This window comes from Cinclus cinclus, chromosome 4 (assembly GCF_963662255.1).
Source record: "Cinclus cinclus chromosome 4, bCinCin1.1, whole genome shotgun sequence".
NCBI classification, from domain to species: Eukaryota; Metazoa; Chordata; class Aves; order Passeriformes; family Cinclidae; genus Cinclus; species Cinclus cinclus.
The window spans coordinates 65,389,777-65,407,244 of NC_085049.1; the positions used below are offsets into that span (position 1 = coordinate 65,389,777).

Genomic DNA, 17,468 nt, shown 5'->3' on the forward strand with positions numbered 1-17,468 from the left:
TTTTGCAAACAAAATGTTGCTTTTTTTTATTATTAATTTTTTTATTGTGCACGTGCCAAAAAAAAAAAAAAAAAAAAAAAGAATTCCTGTGTTGGTGTCTTTGGAAGAGTCAGGTGTCACCTGGGTGATGTGACAAAATTGGGGTTTTGGGATAAAAATTCCTGAGATAAAAGGCAGCGAGAACTGATTTTGATGAATTAATGTGTGGAATGTGGAAAAAAAAAAAAAAAAAAGAAACCAACACATTTTGAATTTCGTGAGCAGCTGAGAGGAGCAGGAGGGAGGTGGTAAAATGAAAAAAAAAAAAAAAGTTACTCGGATTTTAGATGGAGATTTTTTTCATCAGAGTGGGGCAGATGTAGCTTTGTCCAGCCAGGGCCAGGGATGGCCAAAAATTTCCCTTTTCCAGAGGGAAAATTCCAGCTTCTCGTCCTCCACAAGGTTTTGGGGTTTTTTTCCTTAATTTTTCCTCCAACTCCTCATCCAGCCTGAACCTCCCAAGGTTTTTTTTTTTTTTCCCCCTTAATTTTTCCTCAGACTTCTCATCCTGCCACGGTTTTTTTTTTTCCCTTAATTTTCCTCCAACTCCTCATCCAGCCCAAACCTCCCAAGGTTTTTCTTCCCCTTAATTTTTCCATCTGCTGGTGCAAGAGAGGCTCTGTCATTTCTCCATCTGCAGTTCTGGATTTTTCCAGCTTTTCACTCCAGGGTGAAACTTTTCTTATTGTTGACACTGTTTTGTTGGAGCCACCTCTGGGTGGGAATTTGGAAATGCCCAGATTTGTTGTAATTTCTGATGACACAAAGAGCTTGGTTGGTTGTTTGTTTTTTTTTTTTTGTTTGTTTGTTTATTTTTTTTAACAAAATTAAGGAACATCGCCTTCCCTCCCCGTGAGGAAAGTGATAAAATTCCCTAAAATTCCCACCCGGTGGGATTTGGATTTTGCTGTGAGATCAAATCCCAGCTGGTGCAGCTCTCTGAGGGGATGCCAGAAATTCCCTGCAGCACCTAAAAATCCAGATTTTCAAATCCAAATCAATCCTGTAAGGCCCTGAGAAAGCATCCTGCAGCCTCCACATCCTCATTCCCAGTATTTTTTGATCCCAAAGGGAATTGAAAAGCCAATCCAGCACCTGGGTTTGCTTAGGAACAGCCACCTTGAATCAAACACAGCAAAAGGAATTATTCCACCCCAAGCCAAGATATAATTCCCAAGTTTTTGTGCCAAGGAGGATTAATTTAGGAAGGCAGAGCTTCATCATGGAAACTTTTTCCAGAGGAAAAGGTGGAAACTTTGCATTTGTGGATTAGTTTTTATTCCTGGGACAAAACCTCCAGGATAACCGTGGGTGCTTCCATCAGCCCAGTTTATTCCAGAGGTTTTTGTGCTGATCCTAAGGCATCCCATTCCCAACATCTACCTGGAAAATCCCACTCGTGTTGGATCCATTTATCCAGGGTTCCAGTAATTCCCTGTGTTCTGGGGGGTGGGGTGGTGTGGAAAAAGCAGGAAGGAAAAGCTGGATCATCCAGGGGGAGACTCTCTTTTTTTCTGGGAGATTTCAAAAGAATTTGGGAAAAAATGATCCTATGGAAAGAGCACAATCTGTTGTTTTTTTGTTTTTTTTTTTTGGGGGGGGGGCGGGAATACTCAAATCAAGAGAAAAAAGCTCCTGGATTTATCCCAAATATTTGGTGTAAATCCACAGTGGGATATGGTGGTGCTAGAGCTGATCCTGCTGGTGATTCCCAATATTCCAGCTCATTCCAGCCTTGGGATCGAGGCAGGAAAATTGCTGCATCATGGAATTTTGAGGATTTGCCAACATCCAGATGTCTGCAGGGAGCACTAATCAAATTTTAATATTAAAAAAAAATAATAATAATAAAAAAAAGAGCAAATTCTGCGCTTCCAGAGCCTGGAGTTTTCTTCCTGGGCTGGGAACAACTTCCTTGGAAGCTGCTGAGTGCTGAGGCCATCCAGAAAAAAAGGGATGAGCCGAAGGAAAATGCTGGAGTTTGGAAGCTTCAGCTGAGCCAGGGGAGGTTTGGATTTCAAGGGAAAATTTCTCCACGGAAAAGTGGTCAGGAAGGGCTGGAGTCCCCATTCCTGGAGGGGTTTCCCTGTGGATGTGGCACTTGGGGACGTGGTTGGGTTCCATCCTAGACAGTTTTCTTCTGACCAAAATGATTCCCTGGCTCCTGTAATCCTGTCCAGGAAAAGGATCAGCAGAATTCCAAGGAATTCCATCCTTGGAGGATGATTTCTGCACAGTAGGGAGGGAAAACTCTGTGTTCCTTGGGCTGGGGAGCTGCAGAATGCCTGGATGAATTCCCTGCTAAAAGAGTGGGAATTCCCCAGGACAAGCTGGGAATTCCCAAGGATTTCAGGGCAGGGATCATCCTTGCTGAATTTTCCAGTCCTGTGCCATCCGTGTTGTCTGATCCCATTCCCTGAGTTTACCAATGGATCCAGTACACTTCCCAAGTTTCTCCTTCCCCGAGTGCCATTCCCAAGTTTCTCCTTCCCCGAGTGCCATTCCCAAGTTTCTCCTTCCCCGAGTGCCATTCCCAAGTTTCTCCTTCCCCGAGTGCCATTCCCAAGTTTCTCCTTCCCCGAGTGCCATTCCCAAGTTTCTCCTTCCCCGAGTGCCATTCCCAAGTTTCTCCTTCCCCGAGTGCCATTCCCAAGTTTCTCCTTCCCCGAGTGCCATTCCCAAATTTCTTCTTCCCCGAGTGCCATTCCCAAGTTTCTCCCTAACTTTTTCTGATGGATCCAGTGCCATTCCCAAGTTTCTCATTCCCTGACTTTTCTCCATGGATCCGGTGCCATTCCCAAGTTTTGCCCCATGGATCTGATGCCATTCCCAGGTTTCTCATTCCCTGGCTTTTCTCCATGGATCTAGTGCCATTCCCAAGTTTTTCCTTATGGATCCAGTGCCATTCCCAGGTTTCTCATTCCCTGAGTGCCATTCCCAAGTTTCTCCCTAACTTTTTCTGATGGATCCAGTGCCATTCCCAAGTTTCTCATCCCATGAGTGCCATTCCCAAACTTTTCCTTCCCAAATTTTTCTCCATGGATCCGGTGCCATTCTCAAGTTTTTCCTTATGGATCCAGTGCCTTTCCCAGGTTTCTCACTTCCCCTGAGTTTCCCAAATTTCTCATTCCCTGACTTTTCCCCACGGACCCAGTGCCATTCCCAAGTTTCTCATTCCCTGACTTTCCCCCATGGATCCAGTGCAATTCCCAAATTTTTCCTTATGGATCTGGTGCTATTCCCAAGTTTCTCACTTTCACTTTTCCTTCTGCCTTGGCCACTTTCACTTTCACCTTCTTCTCCTCCCCTTGGACGTGCCGAGATTTGGGAATTGTTTTATTTTTCACTTTTGTTTCCTTAGGGTCTGGACCCATCTTCCCTAAATCCAGGAGGGAATTGAGGGGGTGCAACCACTTGTGCTCAATTTCCTCTCATTAATTTAATGATTTATTAATTATTTTATTAATTATTTTATTAATTATTTTATTAATTATTTTCAAACCCCCCCCCCCATCTGTCTGGATTTTCATTTCGAAACTGCGTGGAGGAAAAATTATCACCTGCAAAATTCCTGGATTTTTTTGTTGGATTCCCAAAAGTTTTCTATGATTAAAAAAAAAAACCAAACAACTTTTATCCTTGAGAATATCTGGTATTTTCCAGAAAAAGTTGTGATGCTCCAGTGTTTAAAAAAAAAAAAAAATAATAATAATAGGTTGTGTTTGGTCCTTTGAGCTGAGCTGGGATTTAAAATTCCATGATTTCCGTGGAAAAATCTGAGCTCTAGATGCAGGAAACACAGGGGGGAAAAAAAAGCAAGAAAAATGAGGAAAAATGAACTTTTCTGCTTCTAGACATGATGCTGAAAAAGAGCTGGAAAATCCCTTTACTTCCCATTTTTCTGCTCCTAATCTCCTTCTCCCCCCCCCAATTCCAAGGGAAATTAATTTTGGATTAATTTTAATTTAGGATTTAAAAACAAAAAAAAAAAACAAAAAACAAAAAAACCCCCCAGGATTCCTAAAAGCAGGAAGTGTAAAAAGTGAATTTAGAAAGGCACAAAAGACCCCCCCCCAAAAAAGGTTTAAATCAGAAATATATTCTTTCAGGGCTTTTCCTTTGTGTGCTCCAAATTTTGGGATTCTTGGATCATTTTTAGATCCCTCCACGTTTCTTTTCCTCATCTGGATTTTTCCCCTTCACTTTTCCCTGCTCAGCCTCAAAAAAAAAAAAAAAAAAGAAATCAATTTAAACCACCCATTTAAAAAAAAATTTTCAATTATTCTTATTCTTATTGTTGTTATTATTAATAATTTATTTACTTCAACAATTTATTATTATTTTAATTATTATTAATATTTCAACAATTTATGTTACTTTCCCTGTTCCTGAAATTTATCCTTTTGGTTTTTTTTTTCTTTTTTTTTTCTTTTTTTTTAATTAAGGGTAGAAAAAACCAAAAATTATTCAATTTTTCCTATAAAAACAGGGATCAAACCCCAGATTGGAAATATTTCATTTTTTTTCTGGAATAATTTGAGATGAATAAAATTAAATGTTTGGGTTTTTTTTTTTTTTTTTTTTTTTAATTAAGGGTAGAAAAAAACGAAAATTATTCAATTTTTCCTATAAAAACAGGGATCAAACCCCAGATTGGAAATATTTCATTTTTTTTCTGGAATAATTTGAGATGAATAAAATTAAATGTTTGGGGTTGTTTTTTTTTTTTTTTTAATTAAGGGTAGAAAAAAACGAAAATTATTCAATTTTTCCTATAAAAACAGGGATCAAACCCCCAGATTGGAAATTTTTTTTTTCTGGAATAATTTGAGATGAATAAAATTAAATGTTTGGGGTTGTTTTTTGTTTTTTTTAATTAAGAGTAGAAAAAAACCAAAAATCATTCAATTTTTCGTATAAAAACAGGGATCAAACCCCCAGATTGGGAATAATTTTTTTCTCCTGGAATAATTTGAGAGGAATTATTTGATTTTTCCTTGTTTTTAATGAAGGGGGAAGGAGAACCCCAAAATTATTCCACGTTGCCCTTAAAAGCAAGGATCAACCCCTGCGTTTGGAATCTGACGAATAAAACCAATTTTTTTAATTCATATCTGATAAATTCTTTCACTTCTGGCACCAGCTCCAGATTTATTTGTTTTTTTTTTTTTCTTTACCTTTCTGTTACAAAAGCCTTGGGGTGCCCGAGGAGCTGGGATCCATCTTTACCAAAGGATGTGTGAACAGATGGAAATTTGGGGATTTGGAATTACTGAAAGGAATTTTTTTTTTTTTTTTTTTTGCTTTTTCTTTTCTCAGCTTTCCCCGTGGAGCCTGAGGAACCAAATTCCCTTCTGCAGAGAGCAGTGGCTGTGCTGCAGAGCTCCTCCCTGCACGGATTCCAGCACAGCAAAGCAGTCCTGCTGGAAAAGGAGCTTTTCCTCAGCCAGGTGAGCTGGGCATTTTTAAGGGGGAAAAAAAAAAAAAAAAAGGGATTTAATTTTTTTTTTTAAATTTTATTTATTTTATTTTTTTTTTTTTTTTTTTTTGGAGCTGCCGGCTTCTGGAAATTCTGATTTCTTGGCAGCTTTGTTTCACAGAGCTCCCCTTGCAAATCCTGAATTTTTTTTTTTTTTCTTTGTTTTTCCCCTCCATCGCAATCAAGAATTAAAAAACTCTGTGCAGCCAATGGTGTTGAAAATTCCTTTGGAATTGGGGGAATTCCCTTGCATGGGTTGCATTTCTGCTCAGTGAGCTCAAGGCAGATGTTTGGGATTTCTCTGCCTTCACCTTTTCTTCTGCTTTTTCCACCTGCCTGGGCCACTTTAAATATCTCCACATTCCCACTTCCAGAATCCCTTCATCCCCACCTTGCCACTTTTCAGAATCACTTAATTCCCACTTTTCAGATCCCCACATTCCCACTTTTCAGATCCCCACATTCCCACTTTCAAAATCCCTTCATCTCCACATTCCCACTTGTAAAATGCCTTCCTTCCCACTTTCAGGATCCTTTCCTTCCCACTTTCAGGATCCTTTCCTTCCCACTTTCAGGATCCTTTCCTTCCCACTTTCAGGATCCTTTCCTTCCCACTTTCAGGATCCTTTCCTTCCCACTTTCAGGATCCTTTCCTTCCCACTTTCAGGATCCTTTCCTTCCCACTTTCAGGATCCTTTCCTTCCCACTTTTTAGATCCCCACATTCCCACTTTCAGAATCACTTATTTCCCACTTTCCAAATCCCCTCATCCACACTTTCAAAATCCCCAAATTCACACTTTTCACATCCCCACATTCCCAGTTTGAGAATCACTTAATTCCCACTTTCAAAATCCCCACATTCCCACTTTCAAAATTCCTTCATCCCCACATTCCCACTTTCAAAATTCCTTCATCCCCACATTCCCACTTTCAAAATTCCTTCATCCCCACATTCCCACTTTCAAAATTCCTTCATCCCCACATTCCCACTTTCAAAATTCCTTCATCCCCACATTCCCACTTTTCAAACCCCTACCCTCCCACTTTTGGGATAGCATCACCCCCACATTCCCATTTTGCTTGCCATGAGAAGCAGGCTGTTCTCTCTGGCAATGGAAATATCCACTCTGGTTAGCATGGATTAAAAAAAAAGAACTTTAAAAATTATTTCGGATGGAAAGGAGATCTTCAAAACATCCAATTCCCAACCTGCAAAATGATGAAAATCCTGGATAATCCCCCTGGGAGCTGGATTGAAGAAAAACCAAAAAAAAAAAAAAAGGAAATCAGGAATAATGTCTCGATTTGCCTGTGAGTTGTAAAAGCTAAAGGAACAAAAGGGATTGTTCTTCCCTCACCTCCAGGCCTCCCCCATTGCCATCGTCCCTGCCAGTCCAGGGAGCTGCAGCTCTGCTTGCCCTGAGGGATTTTCCCCATTTCCCCCGCGGAATTCCCGCCGTTTCCCCCCCCCCCCCCCCCGCGGAATTCCCGCCGTTCCCCCCCCCCCCCCGCGGAATTCCCGCCGATCTTTCCCGTTGCCGTCGTGTTTCGTTTTCCTTACGCCTCAATTTTTCCTTCCTTTTTTGTTTGTTTTTGGTTTTGTTTGGGCTGGGATTTTATGGCTCAATAATTAAAACCACAGCCAGGTGTTTATCCAGCTGTGCTGTCACTGGTGTTCCATTTTATATTTTATTTTATTGGTTTATTTTATTATTTTATTTTATATTTTACTTTATTTTATATTTTATTTTATATTTTATTTTATTTTGTTATATTTTATTTTATTTTATATTTTATTTTATTTTATTATTTTATTTTATTTTATTTTATTATTTTTATTTTATTTTATTTCGTTATTTTATTTCGTTATTTTAATATTTTATTTTATTATTTTATTTTGTTATTTTATTTTATTTTGTTATTTTGTTATTTTATTTTATTTTGTTATTTTGTTATTTTATTTTATTTTGTTATTTTATTTTAATATGTTATTTTATTTTAATATTTTATTTTATATTTTGTGTTATTTTTATTTTATTTTGTTATTTTATTTTAATATGTTATTTTATTTTAATATTTTATTTTATTTTTAATTTTATTTTATTTTTATTTTATTTTGTTATTTTATTTTGATATTTTACTTTATTTTATTGTTTTATTTTATTTTATATTTTATTTTATTTTGTTATTATTTTATTTTATATTTTATTTTATTTTATATTTTATATTTTATATTTTATTTTATTATTTTATTTTATTATTCTATTTATATTTTATTTTACCTCGATCCTGAAAAAACCAAACCAATTAGACAAAGAGTTTTTATTTTTTTATTTTTCCCTTTGACTCTCTGTGCTGTCACCCCCTACCAAAATTCCAACGTTCCTTTGATCTGGTTTTGATTTTTGTTCTTCCAGCTGCAAAGCAAAGGAGCTGCTGGAGGCAGCCAGGAAGGGCTGCAGGAAACGGTGACATTGCTGCTCTTGGATCAACACCACGAGGTACAAAAGGATGGAATTTCCACCAGAACCCGGGATCACAGCCTGCTGCTGAGTGATGGGATGTGGGATCCACTGGAATTCCCTTTAACCATCAGTTAGTTATTGATGGGATGTGGGATCCACTGGAATTCCCTTTAACCACCAGTTATTTATTTATAGGATTTGGGATCCACTGGGAATTCCCTGTAATCATCAGTTATTTATTTATAGGATTTGGGATCCACTGGGAATTCCCTTTAACCATCAGTTATTTATTGATGGGATGTGGGATCCACTGGAATTCCCTTTAACCATCAGTTATTTATTGATGGGATGTGGGATCCACTGGGAATTCCCTTTAACCATCAGTTATTTATTGATGGGATGTGGGATCCACTGGAATTCCCTTTAACCATCAGTTATTTATTGATGGGATTTGGGATCCACTGGGAATTCCCTTTAACCATCAGTTATTTATTTATAGGATTTGGGATCCACTGGGAATTCCCTTTAACCATCAGTTATTTATTGATGGGATTTGGGATCCACTGGAATTCCCTTTAAGCATCAGTTATTTATTGATAGGATTTGGGATCCACTGGAATTCCCTTTAACCATCAGTTATTTATTTATAGGATTTGGGATCCACTGGGAATTCCCTTTAATCTTCAGTTATTTATTTATAGGATTGGGATCCACTGGGAATTCCCTGTAATCATCAGTTATTTATTGATGGGATTTGGGATCCACTGGGAATTCCCTTTAACCATCAGTTATTTATTGATGGGATTTGGGATCCACTGGGAATTCCCTTTAATCTTCAGTTATTTATTTATAGGATTTGGGATCCACTGGGAATTCCCTTTAATCTTCAGTTATTTATTTATAGGATTGGGATCCACTGGGAATTCCCTGTAATCATCAGTTATTTATTGATGGGATTTGGGATCCACTGGGAATTCCCTTTAACCATCAGTTATTTATTGATGGGATTTGGGATCCACTGGGAATTCCCTGTAATCATCAGTTATTTATTGATGGGATTTGGGATCCACTGGGAATTCCCTGTAATCATCAGTTATTTATTGATGGGATTTGGGATCCACTGGGAATTCCCTGTAATCATCAGTTATTTATTGATGGGATTTGGGATCCACTGGGAATTCTCTTTAACCATCAGTTATTTATTGATGGGATTTGGGATCCACTGGGAATTCCCTTTAATCTTCAGTTATTTATTTATAGGATTTGGGATCCACTGGGAATTCCCTTTAATCTTCAGTTATTTATTTATAGGATTGGGATCCACTGGGAATTCCCTGTAATCATCAGTTATTTATTGATGGGATTTGGGATCCACTGGGAATTCCCTTTAACCATCAGTTATTTATTGATGGGATTTGGGATCCACTGGGAATTCCCTGTAATCATCAGTTATTTATTGATGGGATTTGGGATCCACTGGGAATTCCCTGTAATCATCAGTTATTTATTGATGGGATTTGGGATCCACTGGGAATTCCCTGTAATCATCAGTTATTTATTGATGGGATTTGGGATCCACTGGGAATTCTCTTTAACCATCAGTTATTTATTGATGGGATTTGGGATCCACTGGAATTCCCTTTAACCATCAGTTATTTATTGATGGGATTTGGGATCCACTGGGAATTCCCTGTAATCATCAGTTATTTATTGATGGGATTTGGGATCCACTGGGAATTCCCTTTAACCATCAGTTATTTATTTATGGGATTTGGGATCCACTGGGAATTCCCTTTAACCATCAGTTATTTATTTATGGGATTTGGGATCCACTGGGAATTCCCTTTAATCATCATTTATTTATTGATGGGATTTGGGACCCACTGGGAATTCCTTTTTAGTGATCATTTATTTATTTGTAGGATTTTTTGGGAACCCACTGGAAATTCCCTTTTAATGATCATTTATTTATTTATAGGATTTTTTTAGGAATCCACTGGAAATTCCCTTTTAATGATCATTTATTTATTTATAGGATTTTTTGGGAATCCTAAAAACCCACCAAAAAATACCCCAGAAAATAAATTTTATTGATTTTTAAAATTTGATTAATTTTATTTTTTTATTCCCTGCAGGTTTTTCAGAGCGGGATCCTTTTGAACAGCAGCTCCTTTTGCACCTTGGCAGATTCCAACAAAGGTAAAAATTCCTAAATTTTATTTATTTTTTAATTTTTTTGGGGGAAAACAAATTTACACTCTGAAAATCAGCAGCTCCTGCAGAAAACCACAACTCCTGAGGAATAGTCTCCATTTTTTTGGGAGTATTTTTCAATTTTTGGGAATGTTTTTATGTTTGGGGGAAGCATTTTTCATTTTTTTTTTTTTTTTTTAGGAATATTTTTCATTTTTTTGAGACTATTTTTGGTTTTTGAAGGAATATTCAATTTTTTTGGGACCATTACTAATTCTTTGGGAGCATTTTTCATTTTTTTAGGATTTTTTTTCATTTTTTTTTAGGAATTTTTTTCATATTTTTAGGAATTTTTTTCATTTTTTGAGGAATTTTTTTCACTTTTTGGGAGCATTTTTCAATGTTTTTGGGAATCTTTCTCATTTTTGGGGAATATTTTTTATTTTCCTGGAAGTGTTTCTTATTTTCTGGAAATATTTTTCGGGTTTTTTTTTCTGCAAATATTTCTCATTTTTGGGGAATATTTCTCATTTTTGGGGAATATTTTTCTGTCTCCTGGGAATATTTCAGATTTTTTTGGAATATTTCAGATTTCTTGGGAGTATTTTTGATTTCTTGGGAAAATTTTTAATTTCCTGTGTGTATTTCTCATTTTTGGGGAATATTTCTCATTTTTGGGGAATATTTCTCATTTTTGGGGAATATTTCTCATTTTTGGGGAATATTTTTCTGTCTCTTGGGAATATTTTTGATTTTCTTGGAATATTTATCATTTTTGGGGAATATTTTTCTGTCTCTTGGGAATATTTCAGATTTCCTGGGAATATTTTTGATTTCTTGGGAATATTTTTGATTTTCTGGGAATATTTTTTTGATTTCCTGTGCATGTTTTTAATTTCCTGTGCATATTTCTCATTTCCTCTGCATATTTCTTATTTTCTTGGAATATTTCTCCTTTTTGGGGAATATTTCTCCTTTGTGGGGAATATTTTTCTGACTCTGTGCATATTTCTCATTTCCTGTGCATATTTCTCATTTTCTTGGAATATTTCTCATTTTCTTGGGAATATTTCTCATTTTCTTGGGAATATTTCTCATTTTCTTGGGAATATTTCTCATTTTCTTGGGAATATTTCTCATTTTCTTGGGATATTTCTCATTTTCTTGGAATATTTCTCATTTTCTTTTGCTGCCTCTGCTCCCATTTCCGTGAGGAAAACTCCCAATTTACCGAATTTTTTGGGAATAATTTTCCCTGATGCCAAATAATTTCCATTCTTTGCATTCCCAGGGATTTATATTTCCAAATATTCTGATTGCCTGCAGCCCAGACCTTGGCACCACGGAAAATCAGGATACGTTGTCATCTGTAAACTGATCAAGGTAAAACCTTTTATCCCAAATTATTCTGCTGGGGTATAAAATCAAACTCCAGTTTTTTCCTTGGATTTTCAGGAATTTTGGGATGTTTGAGGTTTTTTGGTTTTTTGGTTTGTTTTTTTTTTTTTATTTCTTCCTTTTCTGGAGCTGATTCCAAACCCAAACTCCTGAAATTGGAATTTCTCTTTAAAGGAGATTTTGTTCCCAATAATTCTGCTGGGATTTAAAATCAAACTCTAAAATTTTCCTTGGATTTTTCAGGAATTTTGAGGATTTTTTTTCCCCCCCATTTTTAATGATTCTTTCCCTCTGGAGCTGATTCCAAACCCAAACTCCTGAAATTGGGAATTTCTCTTTAAAGGAGATTTTGTTCCCAATAATTCTGCTGGGATTTAAAATCAAACTCCAGAATTTTCCTTGGATTTTTCAGGAATTTTGAGGATTTTTTTTTCCCCCCCATTTTTAATGATTCTTTCCCTCTGGAGCTGATTCCAAACCCAAACTCCTTAAACTGGGAATTTCTCTTTAAAGGAGATTTTTGCAGCCATAATTCTGCTGGGATTTAAAATCAAACTCCAGATTTTTCCTTGGATTCTCAGGAATTTTGGGAAGTTTGAGGATTTTTTTCTTCTCCGTCTTCCTTTTCTGGAGCTGATTCCAAACCCAAACTCCTTAAACTGGGAATTTCTCTTTAAAGGAGATTTTGTTCCCAATAATTCTGCTGGGATTTAAAATCAAACTCCAATTTTTTCCTTGGATTCTCAGGCATTATGGCAAGTTTGAGGATTTTGTCTTCTTCCTTTTCTGGAGCTGATTCCAAACCCAAACTCCTGAAATTGGGAATTTCTCTTTAAAGGAGATTTTTGCAGCCATAATTCTGCTGGGATTTAAAATCAAACTCCAGATTTTTTCCTTAGATTTTCAGGAATTTTGGAAGGTTTGAGATTTTTTTCCATTCCTCCATCCCTGTGGAGCTTTTTCCCAACCCACCCTTCCACCACTTCATCCTCCCATCCCAATCCCACCTGGATTTTTGGAATTCCAGCAGCTCACTGTGCCCAAGGCCGAGCTCCCAGCAGTTCCATTTCCCAGGAATTCCAGCTGCTGGGAATGATGGTTTGGGGTTTTTTTTTCCCCCAAGGGCAAGGTGAGAGCCATGGCTGAGAGCTCCTCGGGCAGCTCCGCGTGTCCCTTCCCGGGCCACGAGTGCCACCCGTGCCCCCGGCCCGCCCGTGACAGCAGCCAGGTACCACAGGTGTCAGGAATGGGGGTGGGAAAGGATATGGGGGAGTGGGGAGAGGGGAATGGGAATAGGGGAAAGGATATGGGGGTGGGAGGGGATGGGGGAGTGGGGAATGGGGATGGGGGAGTGGGGAATGGGGATGGGGGAGTGGGGAATGGGGATGGGGGAGTGGGGAATGGGGATGGGGGAGTGGGGAATGGGTATAGGGGAAAGGGGATGGGGGAATGGGGAGAGGGGATGTGGGGGAATGGGGATGTGGGGGAATGGGGATGTGGGGGAATGGGGATGTGGGGGAATGGGGATGAGGAAAGGATATGGGGGTGGGAGAGGAGTGGGGATGGGGGAATGGATATGGGAGAAGGGATGGGGGAGTGGGGAATGAGGATGGGGGAGTGGGGAATGAGGATGGGGGAGTGGGGAATGAGGATGGGGGAGTGGGGAATGAGGATGGGGGAGTGGGGAATGAGGATGGGGGAGTGGGGAATGAGGATGGGGGAGTGGGGATGAGGATGGGGGAGTGGGGATGAGGATGGGAAAAGATGGGGGAGTGGGGAGAGGGGAATGGGAATAGGGGAAAGGATATGGGGGTGGGAGAGGATGGGGGAGTGGGGAGAGGGGAATGGATATGGGAGAAGGGATGGGGGAGTGGGGAATGGGGAGTGGGTATGGGGGAATGGGGAGAGGGGAATGGGGATAGGGGATGGGGGAGAGGGGAGAGGGGAATGGGGATGGGGAAAGGATGGGAGAGTGGGGATGGGGAAAGGGGATGGGGAAAGGATGGGGGAATGGGGATGGGGGAAAGGGGATGGGAAAAGGATGGGGGAATGGGGATTGGGGAAAGGGGATGGGAAAAGGATGGGGGAATGGGGATTGGGGAATGGGGATGGGAAAAGGATGGGGGAATGGGGATGGGGGAGTGGGGATAGGGAAAGGATGTGGGGATAGGGGAATGGATGGGGGAGTGGGGATGGGAGAAAAGGATGTGGGAGTGGGGATGGGGAAGGATGTGGGAGAAGGATAAGGGAAAGGATATGGGAAAAGGCTACGGCTCAGCTTCCCAGGGACAGGGATTCTCAGCTTGTACCTGGGGTGGTGGAACCCCAAATACTGGAATTTTCAGTTTTCCAAAGCTGGGAACTTTCCACTCCCCAAAACTGGAAATTTTCCACTTTCAAAAATGGAATTTTCAACTCGTGCCTGCGACTGGGGATAAAAAAAACCCAACCCGCAAAACCCCAACACCAAACACCAGAACTCCCAAAAATCCCAACCCAAATAACCCCAACCCTCCTGGGGGCTGAGGTTCCAGTTCTTGTTGGGCTTGGGGTTTTGGGGGTTAGGGGTTTTGGGGTTGGGGTTTTTGGGGCCGGGGGTTGGGGGGGTTTGGGGTTTTGGGGTTGGGGTTTTTTGGGTTTGGGATTGTGCTTTTTTGGTTTGGGGTTGTGTTGGTTTGGGGTTGTGATTTTTGGGTTGGGGTTGTGGTGTTTGGGATTTTTGGGTTCGGGGCTGTGCCGTTTGGGGTTTTGGGGTTTTTGGGGCTGTACCTTTGGGGTTTCTGGGTTCGGGGCTGTGCTGTCTGGGGTGGGTTGTGCTGTCGGGGCGGTGCCAGCGGTGCCCACAGCTGAGGGGCCGTGTTTGGGGTGTCCCGTGTCCCCAGTACTACGTGTACGAGGTGAGCGGGGGCAGCGCGGCGCAGCGGCTCCGGCAGGTCTGCCCCTACATCTTCCTGCACAGGGAGCACAAGGACACCCCCCTGCTGCAGCCCCTGCACGAGCTGTAAGGAACCCCACTGCTGCCCTAGAGCCCCCTGCTCCTCTGGGAGTGCTCCCTGAACTGCTGATCCCAAATATCCCCCCTGTTCCTCTGGGAGTGCTCCCTGAACTGCTGATCCCAAATATCCCCCCTGCTCCTCTGGGAGTGCTCCCTGAACTGCTGATCCCAAATATCCCCCCTGCTCCTCTGGGAGTGCTCCCTGAACTGCTGATCCCAAATATCCCCCCTGTTCCTCTGGGAGTGCTCCCTGAACTGCTGATCCCAAATATCCCCCCTGCTCCTCTGGGAGTGCTCCCTGAACTGCTGATCCCAAATATCCCCCCTGCTCCTCTGGGAGTGCTCCCTGAACTGCTGATCCCAAATATCCCCCCTGCTCCTCTGGGAGTGCTCCCTGAACTGCTGATCCCAAATATCCCCCCTGCTCCTCTGGGAGTGCTCCTTGAACTGCTGATCCCAAATATCCCCCCTGCTCCTCTGGGAGTGCTCCCTGAACTGCTGATCCCAAATATCCCCCCTGCTCCTCTGGGAGTGCTCCCTGAACTGCTGATCCCAAATATCCCCCCTGTTCCTCTGGGAGTGCTCCCTGAACTGCTGATCCCAAATATCCCCCCTGCTCCTCTGGGAGTGCTCCCTGAACTGCTGATCCCAAATATCCCCCCTGCTCCTCTGGGAGTGCTCCCTGAACTGCTGATCCCAAATATCCCCCCTGCTCCTCTGGGAGTGCTCCCTGAACTGCTGATCCCAAATATCCCCCCTGCTCCTCTGGGAGTGCTCCTTGAACTGCTGATCCCAAATATCCCCCCTGCTCCTCTGGGAGTGCTCCTTGATCCCAAAATTTCTCTTTTTTTCCTTTCATTTTCACTGCTAATGCCAAATTTCCCCTTTTTCCCCTATATCTGGGAATGTTCCTTTTATTGCTGCTCCCACCCCTGAATGTTTTTATTATTTATTTTCTATTAATTTATTTTAATATTTTATTAATTATTATGTATTACAAATATGTAAATATATTTATATATTTAATATTTATTTAATTCTTAATAAAGTTTATTGTTTGTCTTCTGCAGAGTGGAGAGAAACTACCAAGGTGAGAGAGAGCTGCAGGGTTTTGGGTTTTTGGGTTTGGGGTTGTGGTTTTTGGGGTTGTGGGCTTTGGGGTTGAGGTTTTTGGGCTTGGGGTTCCAGTTTTAGGGTTTGGGTTTGTGATTTTTGAGGTTGGGGGTTTTGGGGTTTGAGGTTGTGGTTTTGGGGCTTTTGGGTTTGGGGTTGTGCTGTTTGGGGTTGAGGATGTTGGGTTTGGGGTTTTTGGGGTGGGGGTTGTGATTTTTGTTGTGTTTTGGGGTTATGGTTCTTGGGTTGGTTTGTAGGTTTTGGGCTTGGGGTTCTGGTTTTTGTTTGGTTTGGGGTTTGGGATTTTTGGAATGGGGTTGTGGTTTTTTGTTGGAGTTGGGATTGTGGTGTTTGGGTTGTGGTTTTTGAGGTTGGGGTTATTTTTGTTGGGGTTTGGGGTTCTGGTTCTTGGGTTGGTTTGTAGGTTTTGGGGTTGGGGTTGTGGTTTTTGGAGTTGCAGTTTTGGGGTTTTTTGGGTTTTGGTTTTCGGGGGTTGGGAGTGTAGTTTTTAGGGTTGGAGTTGCAGTTTTTGGGGTTTAGGGTTCTGTGGTTTGCGGTGGTGGTTGTTGGGTTTGGGGTTGTGCTTTTTTGCAGTTTGGGTTGGGTTCATCCATGGACTTTTACCTCTTTTTCTCTCCTGTGTTGTCCCTCTGTCCCTGTGTCCCCGTGTCCCTCTATCCCTTTATTCCCTTTATTCCCCATGTCCGTCTGTCCCTCTGTCCCCATGTCCCTGTGTCCTCGTGTCCCTCTATCCCTTTATTCCCTTTATTCCCCATGTCCATCTGTCCCTGTGTCCCCATGTCCTTGTGTCCCTCTTTCCCTTTATTCCCTTTATTCCCCATGTCTGTCTGTCCCTGTGTCCCCGTGTCCCTCTATCCCTTTATTCCCCGTGTCCCTCTGTCCCTTTATTCCCTGTGTCTGTCTGTCCCTGTGTCACTCTGTCCCTTTATTCCCTTTATTCCCCGTGTCTGTCCCTGTGTCCCTGTGTCTGTCTGTCCCTGTGTCCCCGTGTCCCTCTATCCCTTTATTCCCCGTGTCCCTCTGTCCCTTTATTCCCTGTGTCTGTCTGTCCCTGTGTCTGTCTGTCCCTGTGTCACTCTGTCCCTTTATTCCCTTTATTCCCCATGTCTGTCTGTCCCTGTGTCCGTCTGTCCCTGTGTCACTCTGTCCCTTTATTCCCTTTATTCCCCGTGTCCGTCTGTCCCTGTGTCCCCGTGTCCGTCTGTCCCTCAGTGCCGTACTGCCCGTGGCGGGGCCAGCTGTCCATCCAGGGCCGTCTGCTGTGCAGCATCGCCCTGAGGAGCCCCTACAGCTGCACCGTGCCAGCCCAGCTGTGAGTGCAGCCGTGGGTACACCAGGGGACACCTCAGGGGACGCGTCCGCTGGGGACGCGTCATGGGTCACGGGACGCGTCCATCGGGGACGCGTCATGGGTCACGGGACGCGTCCATCGGGGACGCGTCATGGGTCACGGGACGCGTCCATCGGGGACGCGTCATGGGTCACGGGACGCGTCCATCGGGGACGCGTCATGGGTCACGGGACGCGTCCATCGGGGACGCGTCATGGGTCACGGGACGCGTCCATCGGGGACGTGTCATGAGACACCTCCGTCAGGGGACGTGTCATGGGACACGTCCATCAGGGGACACGTCACAGGACACGTCCATCAGGGGACCCATCCTTTGGGACCCATTGTATGGGACCCATCGTATGGGACGCATCCTGTGGGACCCGTCCTACGGGACCCATCCTACGGGACCCATCCTACGGGACACGTCCTG

At 42.1% G+C, this 17,468-nt stretch overlaps 1 protein-coding gene across 1 annotated transcript; it reads left to right on the forward strand.

Moving 5' to 3' along the window:
• Positions 1–10,162: 10,162 nt before the first annotated feature.
• On the forward strand, positions 10,163–17,021 carry LOC134043807 (protein TASOR-like). The gene is made up of 6 exons (XM_062492539.1): positions 10,163–10,184; positions 11,470–11,561; positions 12,700–12,804; positions 14,459–14,577; positions 15,642–15,661; positions 16,918–17,021. Exons 3-6 carry the CDS (start codon positions 12,715–12,717, stop codon positions 17,019–17,021), a joined length of 333 nt encoding a protein of 110 aa, XP_062348523.1. The 5' UTR covers positions 10,163–10,184; positions 11,470–11,561; positions 12,700–12,714.
• Positions 17,022–17,468: the final 447 nt, after the last annotated feature.

Coding starts and splice junctions, on each gene's coding strand:
- LOC134043807 (XM_062492539.1), top strand. CDS start 12,715: ATGGCTGAGAGCTCCTCGGGCAGCTCCGCGTGTCCCTTCCCGGGCCAC. Junction 12,805..14,458: donor CCGCCCGTGACAGCAGCCAG/GTACCACAGGTG, acceptor CCGTGTCCCCAG/TACTACGTGTACGAGGTGAG. Junction 14,578..15,641: donor CTGCAGCCCCTGCACGAGCT/GTAAGGAACCCC, acceptor TGTCTTCTGCAG/AGTGGAGAGAAACTACCAAG.